The following is a 23,198-nucleotide window of genomic DNA, read 5'->3' as shown; positions in this document are numbered from 1 at the left end:
AAAGCCGTCTTATACAAAAGCTCTGATACTTGATGCATCCCACCGCCATGTGACGATCTTGGGTGAGCTCCCATGTTGGATCCGTTGTACAAGGCCGACCTATAGCTATTTAGCCCCAATAGTCCACAAGTCCGGTATTGGCTAAGCGCTAGAGACATGAGCTTGATATCTGTTGACCTACATTAGTCCATAAGCCGATTATCTTGTTGTTGATTTTCACTGTATTGCCTATTTAATATGTATTTAAAAATGGTCCCACATAGGGGTTCTGATATTGTGTTAGAGTTATTAAACAAGTGTTATGATAATGCTGACATGATCCAGCTGTCATATCTATTAATAGACCACTAGATGTGATAACTTATTAATGTACAACTAAATCCCTGAAGTCTAACCTAAGGGAGATTATGATACTAGTTATTGTTCCTTTCTATAGAGTCGTCACATTCTGATCATAACCTTAGCAACATTACCCTAAACTATATGACAATAGAATTATTTTGTTATTGACCGTGATAAATAATACATTTCATGTCATACTAAGCCCAAAAAGGGCTATATACCCTGTTAACCTATCTATGCACGTATTGAACGAACCTAGCACTGCCTCTGTATTATTGTTACTGTTTTATGTTAAGCATTGTTTGTTTAGCTTTACAGGTTTATTGAACAATTGTCGGCTATATATACACATGATCTTGTGGGCTTCTAGAACTTTCCACATATAGAGCCTACTTTGTTTCACTTTTATTAGCTTTATAAGTAATGGGTTGTTAGCTCTTTGCAAGAATTCTCTTTAGATTGTGGTATTGTATAGATTTATATACTCTGTGATTTAAGTTAGCTATGAACTGGAGAGTCTTATTTAGAGACTTTGTTTATCTACATATACATACATAGCCCACTGCATATTTATAAGCTCTGACAATGCTTTAGAATGCCCATCATTGGACTTTGGCCAAGCAAGGCATTGGCTTAAGTCTTTTTTTTAACTCTGTTTTTCTCTACACTTGAGGGGCAAACCTGATGCTTATGTGTTCTGTGCAGTTCTGTAGTTGCAGTTGTATTATGTAATGTTTTATGGTCTCCAATAGCGGTTGCTTGTTAAGGATATACAGATATTCTACCTTTTTTTAAGTTATAGATCTTTATCACTGGAGCCATTTACATAAAAAATATAGCACACTGAGGAATATAGATTTAAAATAATTTGTTTTTTGGAAGTTGCAGTTGCCATCTTCTACCACTGGAGGGGAGTCAAGGTTTAATTATAATTTGCTCATAGCATATTTATGTACACGTTTGGCTTACTTCATTATATTACTTTGGCCCTCTCCAAGATTTCCAGTCCTATATTTATTGAGTTGCCCTCTACAGACATATGGCCTACCTCTATATATGTAGGTCCCAACTAAGAATTTATAAACTTTTACCTCTGCGTCCCACCGACTAAGGTTAATGTTAAACTCTTTACTACTAGGTGGAAAGTTATAGCTATAAGATATAGATCCTATCGGGAATTGGTTAAATTATATTGCTGTTTGGCTAAGCCATATTTATTTTCCTTGATTGATGAGGGCTGGAATATAAATGGTGCATAGAAAGGAGTAGCAGAATCTGTTTGTTATATACGATGCGCCTCCTAGGGGACTAAAGACTATAGCTGATTCACTTTTATAAAATCCATCTTGCAACCTCAACACTGTTGGAAGTACATATACATTTAAAAGTTGAGCATGTCCTAGAGGTAGTAGTTGTAAGTTATGCCTTTCTAGATTACCTTATCTTATTTATTTTGTGTCTAAATTATAGACGACATCTGCTTCTGTATGTCAACCTATCGCTGGGTATAGGGCCATGCCCAGATGGTGGGAGTTAATTGGGACAATATAAATGGCTTTGTGTCCTATCTGAACCAATGCAGGTTATGTCACACCTTCATCTTCGGGAAGGCATGTATAATTTTGGTCCGAGGGCACTTATATTTAGATTTTATATGTCTATTATAGGCTAGGGCAATAGAAATAATAGAAACGCCACAATGGTCTCCTTCACCTCAACAGTCATATTTCGCTAAATAGAGCCGTTTCCTTTGTATGCATATAACTATATATATGTATCTATATAATACTTCCTTATAGGTCTCACTGGTTTATCCCACATTGAAAGCTATTACATAAACGCTTTAAACTCAAAGGTCCATATTCCCAGTTTAGAAAACCTACAATTATTAAATAAATAAAGATACTAAGCGTACGAAGAAAAATTGATAATAGGAGTAAATTAGAAAGTTACTTACAATTGCATGCTCTATCTGAACCATGAAAGTTTAATTCTGACAAGACTATTCCTTTAAGGGTTTTCTTGTTTATAATAGCGCTGGTCTTGCCACAAGCCATGCTATTATACCCTCACTGCTGCCTTCTGGTCACCGGAAATAGTGTGGTCTTACAGCTGGCGGCAAGAGCATGCTATTAATAACGCAATCCCCATAGAAGCACTAGCGATGTACAGTGTAGGTAGGTGGTCCTTAAGAGGTTAAAAGTACTTGAATTAAGATGAAGATAAGTACAGCCACCAGTAATATAAACAATAGATCCTCACCTCCAATTTTCCGATGCTTCTCCTGATCACAAGCTTCTAGATACGTATTGAAGGTGTTTGCAGGAATTTTATCTGCTCTATAGAAACACACCAATTAAACAAACTAATTAGCAAGCTTGTAACACTCTCTGATTCTCTCCATTATATAACATTATTCAGTGCTGCATTGTGAAAAATTACAGTTTAAGGGGCTAATAAAGTCAAAATTAAAGTTTCAGGATTCATATAGAGCATACAATTTTAAAAAAAACAACAACTTTCCAATAAATTTCCATTATCAAAAAAAAGTGCACATACTTTTTATATGCACACTTTGAGGCCCCAGCTACTACTGAACATGTGCAAAAGTGTTTTTTTTTTTTATATATATATATATATATATATATATATATATATATATATATATATATATATATATATATATATATATATATACATACATACATACATACACACACACACACACACACACATATATATATACATATATACAAACACACACACAGTTGTATGCAAAAGTTTAGGCACCCCTGACAATTTCCATGATTTTCATTTATAGATAATTGGGTGTTTGGATCAGCAATTTCATTTTGATCTATCAAATAACTGAAGGACACAGTAATATTTCAGTAGTGAAATGAGGTTTATTGGATTAACAGAAAATGTGGAATATGCATCCAAACGAAATTAGACAGGTGCATAATTTTGGGCACCCAAACAGAAATAGCGCATCAATATTTAGTAGAGCCGCCTTTAGCAGAAATAATAGCCTCTATATGGTTCCTATAGCCTGTAATGAGTGTCTGGATTCTGGATGAAGGTATTTTGGACCATTCCACCTTCCCCCGGTGTAACTTCAACTTTGTGACTGATTCCTCAATATTATTCTCAAGTATCTGCTGATATTGAGTGGAATCCATGCAACCCTCAACTTTAACAAGATTCCTAGTACCGGCACTGGTCACAAAGCCCCACAGCATGATGGAATATCTACCAAATTTTACTGTGGGTAGCAAGTGTTTGTCTTGGAACGCTGTGTTCTTTTGCCGCCATGCATAACGCCCCTTGTTATGACCAAATAACTCAATCTTTTCATCAGTCCACAGCACCTTCTTCCAAAATGAAGCTGGCTTGTCCAAATGTGCGTTTGCATACCTCAAGCGACTCTGGCGTGTGTGCAAAAAAAGGCTTCTTCCGCATCACTCTCCCATACAGCTTCTCCTTGTGCAAAGTGCGCTAAATTGTTGAACGATGTACAGCGACACCATCTGTAGCAAGATGATGTTGTAGGTCTTTGGAGGTGGTCTGTGGGCTGTTTTTGACCGTTCTCACCATCCTTTGCCTCTCCGATATTTTACTTGGCCTGCCACTTCTGGCCATAACAAGAACTGTGCTTGTGGTCTTCCATTTCCTCACTATGTTCCTCACAGTGGACACTGACAGCTTAAATCTCTGCAATAGCTTTTTGTAGCCTTCCCCTAAACCATAATGTTGAACAATCTTTGTTTTCAGGTAATTTGAGAGTTGTTTTGAGGCCCCCATGTTGCCACTCTTCAGAAGAGAGTCAAAGAGAACAACAACTTGCAATTGGCCACCTTAAATACCTTTTCTCATGATTGGATGCACCTGTCTATAAAGTTCAAGGCTTAATGGGCTCACCAAATCAATTGTGTGTTCCAATTAATCAGTGCTAGGTAGTTAAAGGTATTCAAATCAACAAAATGACAAGGGTGCTCAAATGTATGCACCTGTCTAATTTCATTTGGAGGCATATTGCACATTTTCTGTTAATCCAATAAACCTAATGTCACTACTGAAATATTACTGTTTCCATCAATTATTTGATAGATCTAAATGAAATTGCTGATCCAAACTCCCAAAAGGGAAAATTGGATGAACTTTAAAATTTGCAATACAATATTCTACTGCTCATTTAAAATTCAAAATAAGCCCTATTGTATTGTCTTTTTTTGTGCATTTGTCAATTATTCAATTCTATTGTATATAGAGCAAGATTTATCATTGATGTTCTCCTATATTTGTGCCTAAAAATGCAAGCACAAATTAATGCCCCTATTTATCATAAAAAATGTGCCTAAAATTGGTCAAGGTTATTCACATTGGGGATTGGTCAAATCCCCCATGTAAATACAATCAAATCAAGTGTACGTAATATCATAAAATCTAGTGTACTTGCAATCCTAATTCAGGGTAAACCCATATGGGTTTACCCTAGAGTACAAGTACACTAGATTTTATTATATATTACGTACACTAGATTGGATTGTATTTACATTGGGGATTTGTCACAACTTATTATTAGTTGTCTGTGGGGGTGTGGTATTTGAACGATCAGGATTGGCTGTTCTCTTAGGGGAGGGTTCTTGGGGCCTATATAAGGCTTATTTTGTGCACTTTTTGTTTGTCAGAGGAAGGGACTGTTTTTTTTCCCGAAAACGTCACATCAATAAAAAGGTTTTCTTGTTGTCACAGACGTCGTTAGACCAGTGAGTGCTTATTTTCACAAACTATATATAAATATATATATATATATTTATATTATCTTATGTTCTGGGGGGTTGGGAGTTTTTTTTTGAAAAAATTTTATGTTTGTAAAAATTATATATATATTTTATATAAGATTATAGTGTCCTTTTTTATTGAAAAAGTTTACACTACAAATATATACATTTTAGTACTTTGGGGTATTTCATGGAACACAAACTTACATTATTTTCAATGATAAATGAAGCACATACAGTATACTAATTAGACAGGAGAAATGTATCATATCGCCTCAGCTCTCTTCTTTCTTGGTGACGAGAGTCCTCAAAATTCCTTACTGTTGGGAATTCATCACCTGGCCACCAGGAGGAGGCAAAGACACCCTACACCAAGAGCTTTAATATCCCCTCTACTTCCCTGACCCTCCCAGTATTTTATATAGCCAAGAATAGGAGGAAGTATGAAGGGTAAAGAGGTGCAAACTAGAACTGCTGTCACTAGGAAATCGGGTGGGTTTGTGGAATTTATCAGGTAAGCATAAATTATGTTTTCTTTTTTATGGTGGTGAGAGTCCATAAAATTCCATACTGTTGGGAACTAATACCCAAGCTGTGGGGTCCATGAAAAATTGTGTGGGACAAAAATGAAAGGCAGGAACCAATTTACCAGGAACTACAGTCTGAATAACCATCTTGCCAAAAGCTGCCTCTGCCGAGACAAAACATAAAATAATAAAATTTGGTGAAAGTATGAAAAACATAATTTATGTAAGAACTTACCTGATAAATTCATTTCTTTCATATTAGTAAGAGTCCATGAGCTAGTGACGTATGGGATATACATTCCTACCAGGAGGGGCAAAGTTTCCCAAACCTCAAAATGCCTATAAATACACCCCTCACCACACCCACAAATCAATTTAACGAATAGCCAAGAAGTGGGGTGATAAGGAAAAAGTGCGAAAGAATAAAAAATAAGGAATTGGAATAATTGTGCTTTATACAAAAAAATCATAACCACCACAAAAAAGGGTGGGCCTCATGGACTCTTGCTAATATGAAAGAAATTAATTTATCAGGTAAGTTCTTACATAAATTATGTTTTCTTTCATGTAATTAGCAAGAGTCCATGAGCTAGTGACGTATGGGATAATAAATACCCAAGATGTGGAACTTCCACGCAAGAGTCACTAGGGGAGGGATAAAATAAAGACAGCCAATTCCGCTGAAAAATAATCCACACCCCAAAATAAAGTTTTAATCTTATAATGAAAAAAACTGAAATTATAAGCAGAAGAATCAAACTGAAACAGCTGCCTGAAGTACTTTTCTACCAAAAACTGCTTCAGAAGAAGAAAACACATCAAAATGGTAGAATTTAGTAAAAGTATGCAAAGAAGACCAAATGGCTGCTTTGCAAATCTGATCAACCGAAGCTTCATTCCTAAACGCCCAGGAAGTAGAAACTGACCTAGTAGAATGAGCTGTAATCCTTTGAGGCAGAGTTTTACCCGACTCGACATAAGCATGATGAATCAAAGATTTTAACCAAGATGCCAAAGAAATGGCAGAGGCCTTCTGACCTTTCCTGGAACCGGAAAAGATAACAAATAGACTAGAAGTCTTTCGGAAATCTTTAGTAGCTTCAACATAATATTTCAAAGCTCTAACTACATCCAAAGAATGCAACGATCTTTCCTTAGAATTCTTATGATTAGGACACAATGAAGGAACCACAATTTCTCTACTAATGTTGCTAGAATTCACAACCTTAGGTAAAAATTTAAATGAAGTCCGCAACACCGCCTTATCCTAATGAAAAATCAGAAAAGGAGATTCACAAGAAAGAGCAGATAACTCTGAAACTCTTCTAGCAGAAGAGATGGCCAAAAGGAACAGAACTTTCCAAGAAAGAAATTTAATGTCCAGAGAATGCATAGTTTCAAACGGAGGAGCTTGTAAAGCCACCAGAACCAAATTCAAACTCCAAGGAGGAGAGATTGACTTAATGACAGGTTTTATACGAACCAAAGCCTGTACAAAACAATGAATATCAGGAAGATTAGCAATCTTTCTGTGAAACAACAAAGAAAGAGCAGAAATTTGTCCTTTCAAAGAACTTGCAGACAAACCTTTATCCAGACCATCCTGAAGAAATTGTAAAATTCTAGGAATTCTAAAAGAATGCCAGGAAAAATGATGAGAAGAGCACCAAGAAATGTAAGTCTTCCAGACTCGATAATATATCTTCCTAGACACAGATTTACGAGCCTGTAACATAGTATTAATTACGGAGTCAGAGAAACCTCTATGACTGAGAATCAAGCATTCAATCTCCATACCTTCAAATTTAATGATTTAAGATCCTGATGGAAAAAAGGACCTTGGGATAGAAGGTCTGGTCTTAACGGAAGAGTCTAAGGTTGGCAAGTAGCCATCCGAACAAGATCCGCATACCAAAACCTGTAAGGCCATGCTGGAGCCACCAGCAGAACAAACAAACGCTCTTTTAGAATCTTGGAGATCACTCTTGGAAGAAGAACCAGAGGCGGAAAGATATAGGATGATACTTCCAAGGAAGTGACAATGCATCCACTGCCTCCGCCTGAGGATCCCTGGATCTGGACAGATACCTGGGAAGTTTCTTGTTTAGATGAGAAGCCATCAGATCTATTTCTGGAAGACCCCAGATTTGAACAATCTGAAGAAACACCTCTGGGTGAAGAGACCATTCGCCCGGATGTAACGTCCGGCGACTGAGATAATCCGCTTCCCAATTGTCTACACCTGGGATGTGAACCGCAGAAATTAGACAGGAGTTGGATTCCGCCCAAGCAAGTATCCGAGATACTTCTTTCATAGCCAGAGGACTGTGAGTCCCCCCTTGATGATTGACATATGCCACGGTTGTGACATTGTCCGTCTGAAAACAAATGAACGATTCTCTCTTCAGAAGAGGCCACGACTGAAGAGCTCTGAAAATCGCACGGAGTTCCAAAATGTTGATGGGTAATCTCACCTCCTGAGATTCCCAAACCCCCTGCGCTGTCAGAGACCCCCATACAGCTCCCCAACCTGTCAGACTCGCATCTGTTGAGATCACAGTCCAGGTTGGAAGAACAAAAGAAGCCCCTTGAACTAAACGATGGTGATCTGTCCACCACGTCAGAGAGTGTCGTACAATTGGATTTAAAGATATTAACTGTGAGATCTTTGTATAATCCCTGCACCACTGGTTCAGCATACAAAGCTGAAGAGGTCGCATGTGAAAACGAGCAAAGGGGATCGCGTCCGATGCAGCAGTCATAAGACCTATAATTTCCATGCATAAGGCTACCGAAGGGAATGATTGAGATTGAAGGTTTCGACAAGCTGAAAGCAATTTCAGACGTCTCTTGTCCGTCAGAGACAAAGTCATGGACACTGAATCTATTTGGAAACCTAAAAAGGTTACCCTTGTCTGAGGAATCAATTAACTCTTTGGTAAATTGATCCTCCAACCATGTTCTTGAAGAAATGACACAATTCGATTCGTATGAAATTCTGCTAAATGTGAAGACTGAGCAAGTACCAAGATATCGTCCAAATAAGGAAATACCACAATACCCTGTTCTCTGATTACAGATAGCAGGGCACCGAGAACCTTTGAAAAAATCCTTGGAGCTGTTGCTAGGCCGAACGGCAGAGCCACAAATTGGTAATGCTTGTCTAGAAAAGAGAATCTCAGAAACTGATAGTGATCTGGATGAATCGGAATATGCAGATATGCATCTTGTAAATCTATTGTGGACATATAATGCCCTTGCTGAACAAAAGGCAGAATAGTCCTTATAGTTACCATTTTGAATGTTGGTATCCTTACATAACGATTCAATATTTTTAAATCCAGAACTGGTCTGAAGGAATTCTCCTTCTTTGGTACAATGAATAGATTGGAGTAAAACCCCAGACCCTGTTCCAGAACTGGAACTGGCACAATTACTCCAGCCAACTCTAGATCTGAAACACATTTCAGAAATGCTTGAGCCTTCACTGGATTTATTGGAATGCGAGAAAGAAAAAAATCTTCTTGCAGAAGGCCTTACCTTGAAACCTATTCTGTACCCTTGTGAAACAATGTTCTGGATCCAAAGACTGTGAATCGAATTGATCCAAATTTCTTTGAAAAATCGTAGTCTGCCCCCTACCAGCTGTGCTGGAATGAGGGCTGCACCTTCATGTGGACTTGGGAGCTGGCTTTTGCTTTCTAAAAGGCTTGGATTTATTCCAGACTGGAGATGGTTTCCAAACAGAAACTGTTCCTTTAGGGGAAGGATCAGGCTTCTGTTTCTTATTCTGACAAAATGAACGAAAACGATTAGCAGCCCTATATTTACCTTTAGATTTTTTATCCTGAGGTAAAAAAGTTCCTTTCCCCCCAGTAACAGTTGAAATAATAGAATCCAACTGGGAACCAAACAATTTATTACCTTGGAAAGAAAGGGAAAGCAAAGTTGACTTAGAAGACATATCTGCATTCCAAGTTTTAAGCCATAAAGCTCTTCTAGCTAAAATAGCTAGACATATACCTGACATCAACTCTAATGATATCAAAGATGGCATCACAAATAAAGTTATTAGCATGTTGAAGAAGTTTAACAATGCTATGAGTATTATGATCTGACACTTGTTGTGCCAAAGCCTCCAACCAAAAAGTGGAAGCTGCCGCAACATCAGCCAAAGAAATAGCAGGCCTAAGAAGATTACCTGAACATAAATAAGCTTTCCTTAGAAAGGAATCAATTTTCCTATCTAAAGGATCCTTAAAGGAAGTACTATCTGCCGTAGGAATGGTAGTACGTTTAGCGAGAGTAGAGATAGCCCCATCAACTTTAGGGATTTTGTCCCAAAACTCTAATCTGTCAGATGGCACAGGATACAATTTCTTAAACCTTTTAGAAGGAGTAAATGAATTACCCAGATTATTCCATTCCCTAGAAATTACTTCAGAAATAGCATCAGGGACAGGAAAAACTTCCGGAATAACTGTAGGAGGTTTAAAAAACGAATTTAAACGCTTAGTAGATTTAGTATCAAGAGGACTAGATTCCTCCATCTCTAATGCGATTAAAACTTCTTTAAGTAAAGAACGAATAAATTCCATTTTAAATAAATATGAAGATTTATCAGTGTCAATATCTGAGACAGAATCCTCTGAACCAGAAAAATCATCATCAGAAACAGACAAATCAGAATGATGATGTTCATTTAAAAATTCATCTGAAAAATGTGAAGTTTTAAAAGACCTTTTACGTTTACTGGAAGGAGGAATAACAGACATAGCCTTCCTAATAGATTTAGAAACAAAATCTCTTATATTAACAGGAACATCCTGAGTATTAGATGTTGATGGAACAGCAACAGGTAATGGTATATTACTAATGGAAATACTATCTGCATTAGGAAGCTTATCATGACATTCATCACAAACTACAGCCGGAGGGACAGATACCACAAGTTTACAGCAGATACACTTAACTTTGGTGGAACCAGCATCAGGCAGCGTTTTTCCAGAAGAAGCTTCTGATCCAGGGTCAATCTGAGACATCTTGCAATATGTAAGAGAAAAAACAACATATAAAGCAAAATCTATCAAATTCCTTAAAAGGCAGTTTCAGGAATGGGAAAAAATGCCAATGAACAAGCCTCTAGCAACCAGAAGCAAATGAAAAAACAGAATTTATGTTTACCTGATAAATTACTTTCTCCAACGGTGTGTCCGGTCCACGGCGTCATCCTTACTTGTGGGATATTCTCTTCCCCAACAGGAAATGGCAAAGAGCCCAGCAAAGCTGGTCACATGATCCCTCTTAGGCTCCGCCTTCCCCAGTCATTCGACCGACGTAAAGGAGGAATATTTGCATAGGAGAAATCATATGATACCGTGGTGACTGTAGTTAAAGAAAATAAATCATCAGACCTGATTAAAAAACCAGGGCGGGCCGTGGGCCGGACACACCGTTGGAGAAAGTAATTTATCAGGTAAACATAAATTCTGTTTTCTCCAACATAGGTGTGTCCGGTCCACGGCGTCATCCTTACTTGTGGGAACCAATACCAAAGCTTTAGGACACGGATGATGGGAGGGAGCAAATCAGGTCACCTAGATGGAAGGCACCACGGTTTGCAAAACCTTTCTCCCAAAAATAGCCTCAGAAGAAGCAAAAGTATCAAATTTGTAAAATTTGGTAAAAGTGTGCAGTGAAGACCAAGTCGCTGCCTTACATATCTGATCAACAGAAGCCTCGTTCTTAAAGGCCCATGTGGAAGCCACGGCCCTAGTGGAATGAGCTGTGATTCTTTCAGGAGGCTGCCGTCCGGCAGTCTCATAAGCCAATCTGATGATGCTTTTAAGCCAAAAAGATAGAGAGGTAGAAGTTGCTTTTTGACCTCTCCTTTTACCAGAATAAACAACAAACAAGGAAGATGTTTGTCTGAAATCCTTTGTAGCATCTAAATAGAATTTTAGAGCACGGACAACGTCCAAATTGTGTAACAAACGTTCCTTCTATGAAACTGGATTCGGACACAAAGAAGGTACAACTATCTCCTGGTTAATATTTTTGTTGGAAACAACCTTCGGAAGAAAACCAGGCTCAGTACGTAAAACCACCTTATCTGCATGGACCAGATAGGGCGGAGAACACTGCAGAGCAGATAACTCAGAAACTCTTCTAGCGGAAGAAATTGCAACCTAAAACAAAACTTTCCAAGATAATAACTTAATATCTACGGAATGTAAGGGTTCAAACGGAACCCCTTGAAGAACTGAAAGAACTAGATTAAGACTCCAGGGAGGAGTCAAAGGTCTGTAAACAGGCTTGATACTAACCAGAGCCTGAATAAACGCTGAAACGTCTGGCACAGCTGCCAGCCTTTTGTGAAGTAAAACAGATAAAGCAGAGATCTGTCCCTTCAGAGAACTCGCAGAAAATCCTTTCTACAAACCTTCTTGTAGAAAGGAAAGAATCTTAGGAATTTTTATCTTGTTCCATGGGAATCCTTTAGATTCACACCAACAGATATATTTTTTCCATATATTATGGTAAATTTTTCTAGTTACAGGCTTTCTAGCCTGAATAAGAGTATCTATTACAGAATCTGAAAACCCACGCTTTGATAAAATCAAGCGTTCAAACTCCAAGCAGTCAGTTGGAGGAAAACCAGATTCGGATGTTCGAATGGACCCTGAATAAGAAGGTCCTGTCTCAAAGGTAGCTTCCATGGTGGAGCCGATGACACATTCACCAGGTCTGCATACCAAGTCCTGCGTGGCCACACAGGAACTATCAAGGTCACCGAAGCCCTCTCCAGATTGATCCTGGCTACCAGCCTGGGAATGAGAGGAAACGGTGGGAATACATAAGCTAGGTTGAAGATCCAAGGTGCTACTATTGTATCCAATAGAGTCGCCTTGGGATCCCTGGATTTGGACCCGTAACAAGGGACCATGAAGTTCTGACGAGAGGCCATCAGAACCATGTCTGGAATGCCCCATAATTGAGTTATTTGGGCAAAGATTTCCAGATGGAGTTCCCACTCCCCCGGATGCTCCTCCATCGCCAGGGAACTCCTTGTTACCCCCTGATGGTTGATATATGTAACAGTCGTCATGATGTCTGATTGAAACCTTATGAATTTGGCCTTTGCTAGTCGAGGCCAAGCCTTGAGAGCATTGCATATCGCTCTCAGTTCCATTATGTTTATCAGGAGAAGAGAGTCTTCCCGAAACCATAGACCCTGAGTTTTCAGGGGTTCCCAGACCGCGCCCCAGCCCACCAGACTGGCGTCGGTCGTGACAATGACCTATTCTGGTCTGCGGAAGCTCATTCCCTGTGACAGGTTGTCCAGGGTCAGCCACCAACGGAGTGAATCTCTGGTTATTTGATCTACTTGTATCGTCGGAGACAAGTCTGTATAATCCCCATTCCACTGTCTGAGCATGCACAGGTGCAATGGTCTTAGATGAATTCGTGCAAAAGGAACTATGTCCATTGCCGCAACCATCAAACCTATTACTTCCACGGACTGCGCTATGGAAGGAAGAAGAACAGAATGAAGTACCTGACAAGAGCTTAGAAGTTTTGATTTTCTGGCCTCTGTCAGAAAAACCTTAATTTCTAAGGCAACTATTATTGTTCCCAAGAAGGGAACTCTTGTTGACGGGGACAGAGAACTTTTTTCTATGTTCACTTTCCACCTGTGAGATCTGAGAAAGGCTAGGACAATGTCCGTATGAGCCCTTGCTTTTGACAGAGACGACACTTGGATCAGGATGTCGTCCAAGTAAGGTACTACTGCAATGCCCCTTGGTCTTAGCACTGCTAGAAGGGACCCTAGTACCCTTGTGAAAATCCTTGGAGCAGTGGCTAATCCGAATGGAAGTGCCACAGGTAATGCTTGTCCGGAAAGGCGAACCTTAGGAACCGAAAATGTTCCTTGTGGATAGGAATACGTAGGTACGCATCCTTTAAGTCCACCGTGGTCATGAATTGACCTTCCTGGATGGTAGGAAGGATCGTTCGAATGGTTTCCATTTTGAATGATGAAACCCTTAGAAACTTGTTTAGAATCTTGAGATCTAAAATAGGTCTGAATGTTCCCTCTTTTTTGGGAATTATGAACAGGTTGGAGTAAAAACCCATCCCTTGTTCTCCTAATGGAACAGGATGAATCACTCCCATGCTTAACAGGTCTTCTACACAGTGTAAGAATGCCTGTTCGAAGATAATTGAGACCCGTGGAACCTTCCCCTTGGGGGTAGTTCCCTGAATTCCAGGAGATAACCTTGAGAAACTATTTCTAGCGCCCAAGGATCCTGAACATCTCTTGCCCCAGCCTGAGCAAAGAGAGAAAGTCTGCCCCCCACCAGATCCTTCCCAGATCGGGGGCCAACACTTCATGCTGTTTTGGTAGCAGTGGCAGGTGACTTGGCCTGCTTACCCTAGTTCCAGCCTTGTATCGGCCTCCAGGCTGGCTTGGTTTGAGAAGTATTACCCTCTTGCTTAGAGGGTGTAGAATTTTAGACTGGTCCGTTTCTGCGAAAGGGACGAAAATTTGGCTTCTTTTTAGCCTTAAAAGACCTATCCAGAGGAAGGGCGTGGCCCTTTCCCCCAGTGATGTCTGAAATAATCTCTTTCAAGTCAGGGCCAAACAGTGTTTTACCCTTGAAAGGGATGTTAAGCAAAAGCGCTCTGCGCGCCACGATAGCAAACCCTGAATTATTCGCCGCTAATCTAGCTAATTGCAAAGCGGCATCTAAAATAAAAAAGAGTTAGCCAATTTAAGAGCTTGAACTCTGTCCAAAACCTCCTCGTACGAAGATTCTTTATTGAGCGACTTTTCTAGTTCTTCGAACCAGAAACACGCAGCTGTAGTGACAGGAACAATGCATGAAATTGGTTGTAGAAGGTAACCTTGCTGAACAAACATCTTTTTAAGCAAACCCTCTAACCTTCAATCCATAGGATCTTGAAAGCACAACTATCTTCTATAGGAATAGAAGTGCGTTTGTTTAGAGTAGAAACCGCCCCCTCGACCTTGGGGACTGTATGCTATAAGTCCTTTCTGGGGTCGACTATAGGAACTAATTTCTTAAATATAGGGGGAGGACAAAAGGTATGCCGGGACTTTCCCACTCCTTATTTACTATGTCCGCCACCCGCTTGGGTATAGGAAAAACATCGGGGGGCACCGGAACCTCTAGGAACTTGTCCATCTTACCTAATTTCTCTGGAATGACCAAATTGTCACAATCATCCAGAGTAGATAATACCTCCTTAAGTAGTGCGTGGAGATGTTGAAATTTAAATTTAAAAGTTACAATATCAGGTTCTGCTTGTTGAGAAATTTTCCCTGAATCTGAAATTTCTCCCTCAGACAAAACCTCCCTCCTGGCCCCTTCAGATAGGTGTGAGGGTATGTCAGAACAGATATCATCAGCGTCCTCTTGCTCTTCAGTGTTTAAAACAGAGCAATCACGCTTTCTCTGATAAGTAGGCATTTTGGAAAAAATGCATGCAATAGAATTATCCATTACAGCCATTAATTGTTGTATGGTAATAAGTATTGGCGCACTAGATGTACTAGGGGCCTCTTGTGTGGGCAAAACTGGTGTAGACACAGAAGGGGATGATGCAGTACCATGCTTACTCCCCTCATTAGAGGAATCATCTTGGGCAATATCATATCTATGGCATTATTATCCCTACTTTGTTTGGACATTATGACACAAATATATCACATATTTAAATGGAGAGACACATTGGCTTTCATACATATAGAACATCGTTATCTGATGGTTCAGACATGTTAAACAGGATTAAACTTGTCAACAAAGCACAAAAAACGTTTTACAATAAAACCGTTACTGTCCCTTTAAATTTCAAACTGAACACACTTTATTACTGAATATGTGAAAAAGTATGAAGGAATTGTTCAAATTTCACCAAAATTTCACCACAGTAACTTAAAGCCTTAAAAGTATTGCACACCAAATTTGAAAGCTTTAACCCTTAAAATAACGGAACCGGAGCCGTTTTTACATTTAACCCCTATACAGTCCCAGGTATCTGCTTTGCTGAGACCCAACCAAGCCCAGAGGGGAATACGATACCAAATGATGCCTTCTATAAGCTTTTTCAGTGGTTCTTAGCTCCTCACACATGCATCTGCATGCCATGCTTTCCAAAAACAACTGCGCATTAGAGGCGCGAAAATGAGGCTCTGTCTATGACTAGAAAAGGCCCCCAGTGAAAAAGGTGTCCAATACAGTGCCTGCCGTTTTTATTAAAACAATCCCTAAGATTTAACAACTATTAAAAGTAATAATCTGCCAAATATACTTAGTAAAGTAATCGTTTTAGCCCAGAAAAATGTCTACCAGTTTTTTAAGCCCTAATGAAGCCCTTTATTCTTTTACTTAAACTAAGAAAATGGCTTACCGGTTCCCATAGGGAAAATGACAGCTTCCAGCATTACCGAGTCTTGTTAGAAATGTGTCATACCTCAAGCAGCAAAAGTCTGCTCACTGTTTCCCCCAACTGAAGTTAATTCCTCTCAACAGTCCTGTGTGGAAACAGCCATCGATTTTAGTAACGGTTGCTAAAATCATTTTCCTCTTACAAACAGAAATCTTCATCTCTTTCCTGTTTCAGAGTAAATAGTACATACCAGCACTATTTTAAAATAAAACTCTTGATTGAAGAATAAAAACTACATTTAAACACCAAAAAACTCTAAGCCATCTCCGTGGAGATGTTGCCTGTACAACGGCAAAGAGAATGACTGGGGAAGGCGGAGCCTAAGAGGGATCATGTGACCAGCTTTGCTGGGCTCTTTGCCATTTCCTGTTGGGGAAGAGAATATCCCACAAGTAAGGATGACGCCGTGGACCGGACACACCTATGTTGGAGAAATGAGACTTAAATAATGTGAGAAAAAAGGTGGAGATAAAAATGACGCCCACATTTTTTAGCGCCAAAAAAGCCGCCCACATTATTGGCGCCCAAATGCTTTTGGCGCCAAGAATGACGCCACATCCGGTGACGCCGACATTTTTGGCGCAAAAACGTCAAAAAAAATTACGCCGGAAATGACAAAGAAATTTTTTGCGCCAAAATAGTCCGCGCCAAGAATGACGCAATAAAATGAAGCATTTTCAGCCCCCGCGAGCCTAACAGCCCACAGGGAAAAAAGTCCATTTTTAAGGTAAGAAAAAATGTTTTAATTCCTATGCATTATCCCAAATAATGATACTGACTGTCTGAAATAAGGAATATTGATCATCCTGAATCAAGGCAAATAAATGTTTAAACACATATATTTAGAACTTTATATAAAAGTGCCCAACCATAGCTTAGAGTGTCACAAAAAATAAGGCTTACTTACCCCAGGACACTCATCTACATGTAGTAGAAAGCCAAACCAGTACTGAAACGAGAATCAGCAGAGGTAATGGTATATAAGAGTATATCATCGATCTGAAAAGGGAGGTAAGAGATGAATCTCTACGACCGATAACAGAGAACCTATGAAATAGATCCCGCAGAAGGAGACCATTGAATTCAAATAGGCAATACTCTCTTCACATCCCTCTGACATTCACTGCACACTGAGAGGAAAACCGGGCTCCAGCCTGCTGCAAAGCGCATATCAACGTAGAATCTAGCACAAACTTACTTCACCACCTCCATGGGAGGCAAAGTTTGTAAAACTGATTTGTGGGTGTGGTGAGGGGTGTATTTATAGGCATTTTGAGGTTTGGGAAACTTTGCCCCTCCTGGTAGGAATGTATATCCCATACGTCACTAGCTCATGGACTCTTGCTAATTACATGAAAGAAAGACAATTTTGAGACCCTAACAATTTGTTGGACTGATGCATCATTCTGGAAAAACCAAGTAGTAGACATAAAACCAAGACAAATGAGCTGAATATGTAAAGTCCCACCTTGCAAACAAAAAAGGTGAATTCAGCCATGAAACTCCTTAGAATATTGTGGATTAGGAAGGAACTACTAATTTCTGGTCAATATTCTCTGGATAAAAACACCTTGTCTTAGTGAAAAAAACAAATACAGAGGATCACTAGAAAAAAAGAGGCAACTCAAAGACCCTCCTAGCCAAATAAATGGCTTATAGAAAATATTATCTTCCAGGAAAACCATAGTAGGTACAATGTATACATAAATTCCAAAGAAAGATTGTAAAATCCCTAGAACCTGAACAAATGTCTTTGCATTCTCCTGGTTGCCAGGTGATTAATTCCCAACAGTAAGGAATTTTGTGGACACTCACCACCATAGAAAGAAAATAATACCAATTGTTTTTATTAATTTGGGGCGCACAGATGCGCTTCTCCAAAGGGGCGCTGAAATTAATGCATAGGAGAATAAAAGGAAGAACTCTTATTGCGCATGATAAATCTTGCTCTTAGTGGTCCTTTAAAGGGAAATTCTAAATTTAAAAATAAAAACATTAATTATGCTTACCTGATAATTTCATTTCCATCGTTAAGAGGAGAGTCAACGGCTTCATTCATTAATTGTAAGAATAGAGAAACTGGCCAACCGGAAGAAGCAAAGGCAACCCCAGCCAAAGGCTTAAATACCTCCCCCACTCCCCTCATTCCCCAGTCATTCTGCCAAGGGAACAAGGAACAGTAGGAGAAATATCAGGGTATAAATGGTGCCAGAAGGAAAACAAAAGAAATTTAGGTCCGTCCAACTTTGTGAAAGTGTGCAAGGAGGACCAGGTAGCAGCTGCCTTACAAATCTGCTCCATAGAGGCCTCATTCTTAAAGGCCCAAGAAGAAGCCACAGCTCTAGTTGAGTGAGCCGTAATCCTCTGAGGAGGCTAATGTCCCGCTGTCCTGTCTCATAGGCCAAACGAATCAAGCTCCTCAGCCAAAAGGATAAAGAAGTGGAAGAAGCCTTCTGCCCCTTACGATTCCCCGAATAGAGAACAAACAAAGCAGAGGTTTGTCTGAAAGATAGAATTTCAAGGCTCAAACAACATCCAAGTTATGAAGTAACCATTCCTTTGAAGAAGGATTAGGACACAAGGAAGGAACCTCAATATCCAGAATAATGTTTCAATCAGACACCTCCTTAGGGAGAAATCCCAGTGCAGTGAGAAGAATGGCCTTATCTGTATGGAAAACCAGGTAAGGAGGCTCACATTGCAAGGCTGCTAATTCAGACACCCTGCGAGCAGAGGCAATGGCCAGACAGAGTCTTGATGTCATGAGAATGCATAGGCTCGAATGGAGCCCCCTGCAAAACCTTCAGAACCAGATTCAGACTACAAGGAGGAGCAGGATCAATCACCCTCTCAGAAAATCTTCTTCTGGCTAAGACTAGGCTTCAATCTCCACGCAGTCAGCCTCAGAGAATCTAGATTCTGATGCACAAAGGGACCCTGTACCAGCAGATCCCTGCGACAGGGCAACCTCCATGGCGGAGAGGATGACATCCCCACTAGATCCACAAACCACATCCTCCGTGGCCATGACTTGCTCCTGTTTGATGCGTGCCACTACATGAGATAGAAGTGGTAACGGAGGAAATATGTAAACAAGGGTGAAACCGCAAGGCACTGCTATGGCATCTATCAGCACTGCTGAAGGGAAGAGCTACAAACTGGAAGTGCCGATCCATAAAGGCGAGCTTAAGAACCTGAAGTGATCCTTGTGTATTGGCACATGAAGGTAAGTGTCCTTCAAGTCTATTGTAGTCATAAACTGACCCTTTTGAACTAGAGGCAGAATAGACCTTATCGTCTCCATTTTGAACGATGGAACCAATAGAAACTTGTTTAAACACTTGAGGTCCAGAATCGGGCAAACGTGCCCTCCTTCTTTGAGACCACGAAAAGGTTTGAATAGTACCCTAGACCCCTTTCTGCTAGAGGTACCGGTACAATTACTCCTAGAGAGGAGAGATCTCTCACGCACTCTAGGACAGCATCTCATTTTTCTGGCTTTGTCGCTAGATTTGACAAGAGGAATCTGCCCCAGGGGGGTGAGTTTTGAAATCTATCCTGTACCCCTGGGCAACAACTTCCAGAACGTCTCTAATCCAAACCTCTGCGAATAGAGATAGTCTGCCCCCTACGAGATCCAACAACGGATGGGGGGCTGCCCCTTCATGCCAATTTTGTCTCTGCGGGCATCTTGCTCTGCTTGGTTTTATTCCAAGACTGAGCAGGCTTCCAAGAACCCTTGTACTGCTCGGGTTTCGCGGCAGGTTGCCGTCGTTGGGACTTGTCCAAACGAAAGGGAGGAAAATTAGGACCCTTAGGTTTATTCTTCTTATCCTGCAGTAGAAAGGCAACCTTGCCCCCTATGACCGTGGATATGATAGAGTCCAGGCCTGGACTAAATAGAATCTTTCCCTGAAACGGAAGAGAAAGCGATCTAGATTTGGACGTCATGTCAGCAGACCATGACTTCAACCACAAGGCCCTCCGGGCCAAAACAGAAAAGCCTGATGTCTTGGCATTCAAGCGACTAATCTGCATATTAGCATCACAAATAAATGAATAAGCAATCCTCAGGGACCTAATTCTGTCCTGTATCTCCTCGATGAAAGTCTCCACCATTTCTTACAGAGAGTCACACCAATAGGTAGCGGGTCAGCCACCGCAGCAACCGCGGCTGCAGGTTGAAAAACAAACCCTGTGTGTTGAAACATCTTTCATAACAGGGTCTCTAGTTTCTTATCCATGGGTTCCTTAAACGACGAACTATCCTCGAGCGGGATAGCGGTACGCTTAGCGAGTGTGCAGATAGCTCCGTCTACCTTAGGGACAGATGCCCACAACTCCAGCTGAGAGTCTGGAACTGGGAACAACTTTTTAAACAAAGAAGAAGGGGAAATTGATGATCCAAGTCTCTCCCATTCATTCTTAATAATATTCGCCATCTTAACGGAAACCGGTAAAGTCTGGGGCACAACCCTGTCCTCATAAACCTTATCGAGCTTAGGAATAGAAGGTTCTTCTGGTACCTTGGGTTCCCGAACCTCTAGAGCAGCCAACACTTCTTTCAATAAAAAGTGTAAATTCTCCATCCTAAACCTAAAGTCTGGTTCCTCCGCAGCCGGAGGTTTAGAGGCTGCTGATTCCGACCCAGAGAGAGAGTCCTCCGAAGTATCGGAATCCTCTGCATCAGCGGACAATCTAGACTCAGATACATCCAACGGAGTAGATGACCCCTGGGAAGGATAGCAATGTTTAACCTTTCGCTTGCAATTAGCCTGGCGAGGTAAAGCATTAAAGACTGCAGATACCACCGTTTGCAACTGTTAAGCAAAATCCGGCGGCAACATGGCCCCTCCCGCAGGAGGATTAGAAGTGCACTGGGGAGCTGCATGTGTAATCAGAGATGAATGTAGGGAACGCACCTCGCGGGACTGAGAGCCCTCAGAGTTTGACGGCTCAGTGGTACTAAACATCTTATTTCTTTTAGATAGCACTACTTTATCGAGGCATGTGGAACATTGTTGAGCAGGTGGGTATACCACAGCCTCCTCACAATAAACACAGGCATTGGATTTGGGTAAAGAGGGAGTACCCTCTACCATATCAGAGTCCTCCATAGCTTGGGCCTTTAATATGGACTTTAACAATAATTAAAAGGCACCTTTATACTCCCAATGGCCTGGGCACTCACCACCTCCTATGGCCCAGGCCCACAGAGAAACTCGCTTTCGTCTCCTGCAGCCAACAGTCAGGAAAGGAAGAGGAAGAAGCCACACCTGGTCACATGGAGTACCGTGCAGGACCGCCCCTGTAGTCAGGAAAAAGCGTGCCAAGTAAACAGGCTGTGCAGTAATTCAGGGAGGAAAAAGCATGACTGTTCCACATTGCCCAAGCCACATCTCATGTTGCAGCAATAACACAAAGTAATCATGTATACATCCCCCCTGTTCAATAATCACCTTCCAGAGATATTAATTCTTGATTCTATACAGATAAAAGGAGCCACACTGTGACCCTGTCTTCTTGAGTCGTCATTACATATATAGAAAATGAAACAATCTTACCAGAATCAACGCTGTGGAACAGGAACACGGCCTCTCAAGTTTGACAGTGTGTAGCCTCACTCCTGACATGGGCTTGAGTGAAGAAAGCAGGCAGCGAAACTCGTCAACTCTGATTGCTTAAAAAGGAAATTTATGCTTACCTGATAAATTTGTTTCATTTTGGATACGATGAGTCAACGGATTTCATCCTTACTTGTGGGATATCGCCTCCTGGTCAGCAGGAGGAGGCAAAGAGCACCACAGCAGAGCTGTATATATAGCAAATCCCTTCCCTCCCACTACAGTCATTCGACCGAAGTTAGGAAGAGAAAGGAAAAGCCAAGGTGCAGAGGTGACTGAAGTTTAACAAAAATAAGACCTGTCTCCTAAAACAGGGTGGGTCGTGGACTCATCGTATCTAAAAAGAAACAAATTTATCAGGTAAGCATAAATTTCCTTTTCTTTTTAAAGATACAATGAGTCTATGGATTTCATCCTTACTTGTGGGGTACAATACAAAAGCTATAGTACACGGATGAAAACTGAGGGACAAGAAAGGGAACCTAAATGGAAGGCACCACTGCTTGAAGAACTTTCCGCCCAAAAACAGCCTCAGATGAGGCAAAGGTATCAAATTTGGAAAATTTGGAAAAAGTGTGAATAGACGACCAAGTTGCAGCCTTGCAAATCTGTTCAACAGAAGCATCATTTTTGAATGCCCATGAAGAAGCCACAGCCCTAGTGGAATGAGCCGTAATTCGTTCAGGAGGCTGCTGTCCAGCAGTCTCATATGCAAAGCGGATGATACTCTTCAGCCAAAAATAAAGAGAGGTAGCCGTAGCTTTCTGACCCCGTGTCCCTGAAAAAACAACAAATAATGAAGACAATTGGCGAAAATCCTTAGTCGCCTGTAAGTAGAACTTCAAAGCACGGACCACATCCAAATTATGTAACTGACGCTCCTTCTTAGAAGAAGGATTAGGACACAAGGAAGGAACAACAATTTCCTGATTAATATTCTTATTTGAAACAACCTTAGGAAGAAAACCAGTTTTGGTTCGCAACACCACCTTATCCGAATGGAAAATAAGATGAGGAGAATCACATTGTAATGCCGAAAGCTCAGATACTCTTCGAGCAGAAGAAATAGCAACCAAAAATAAAACTTTCCAAGATAATAACTTAATATCTATGGAATGCATAGGTTCAAACGGAACCCCTTCAAGAACTTTAAGAACTAAATTCAAACTCCAAGGAGGAGCAATTGGTCTAAACACAGGCCTGATTGTAGTCAGAGCCTGACAAAAATATTGGACATCTGGAACATCAGTCAGACGATTGTGTAACAAAATAAACAAAGCAGAAATCTGTCCTTTTAAGGAACTTGCTGACAACCCTTTCTCCAATCCTTCTTGGAGAAAAGACAAAATCCTGGGAATCCTAACCCTACTCCATGAGTAGCCCTTGGATTCGCACCAATAAAGATATTTACGCCATATCTTATGGTAAATCTTCCTAGTAACAGG

The 23,198-nt window shown here is 40.5% G+C and overlaps 1 protein-coding gene across 1 annotated transcript in view; it reads right to left on the bottom strand.

Moving 5' to 3' along the window:
• FANCA (FA complementation group A) overlaps positions 1-23,198 on the bottom strand; it is a 442,214-nt gene that overhangs the window by 307,750 nt on the left and 111,266 nt on the right. The window contains 1 exon segment of the mRNA XM_053699359.1: positions 2,605-2,681. Coding sequence (XP_053555334.1) covers positions 2,605-2,681 — 77 coding nt within the window.

Source organism: Bombina bombina, chromosome 1 (assembly GCF_027579735.1).
Source record: "Bombina bombina isolate aBomBom1 chromosome 1, aBomBom1.pri, whole genome shotgun sequence".
NCBI classification, from domain to species: domain Eukaryota; kingdom Metazoa; phylum Chordata; class Amphibia; order Anura; family Bombinatoridae; genus Bombina; species Bombina bombina.
The sequence above is the reverse complement of the archived record's forward strand: the minus strand, read 5'-3'. Positions and strand labels throughout refer to the sequence as shown.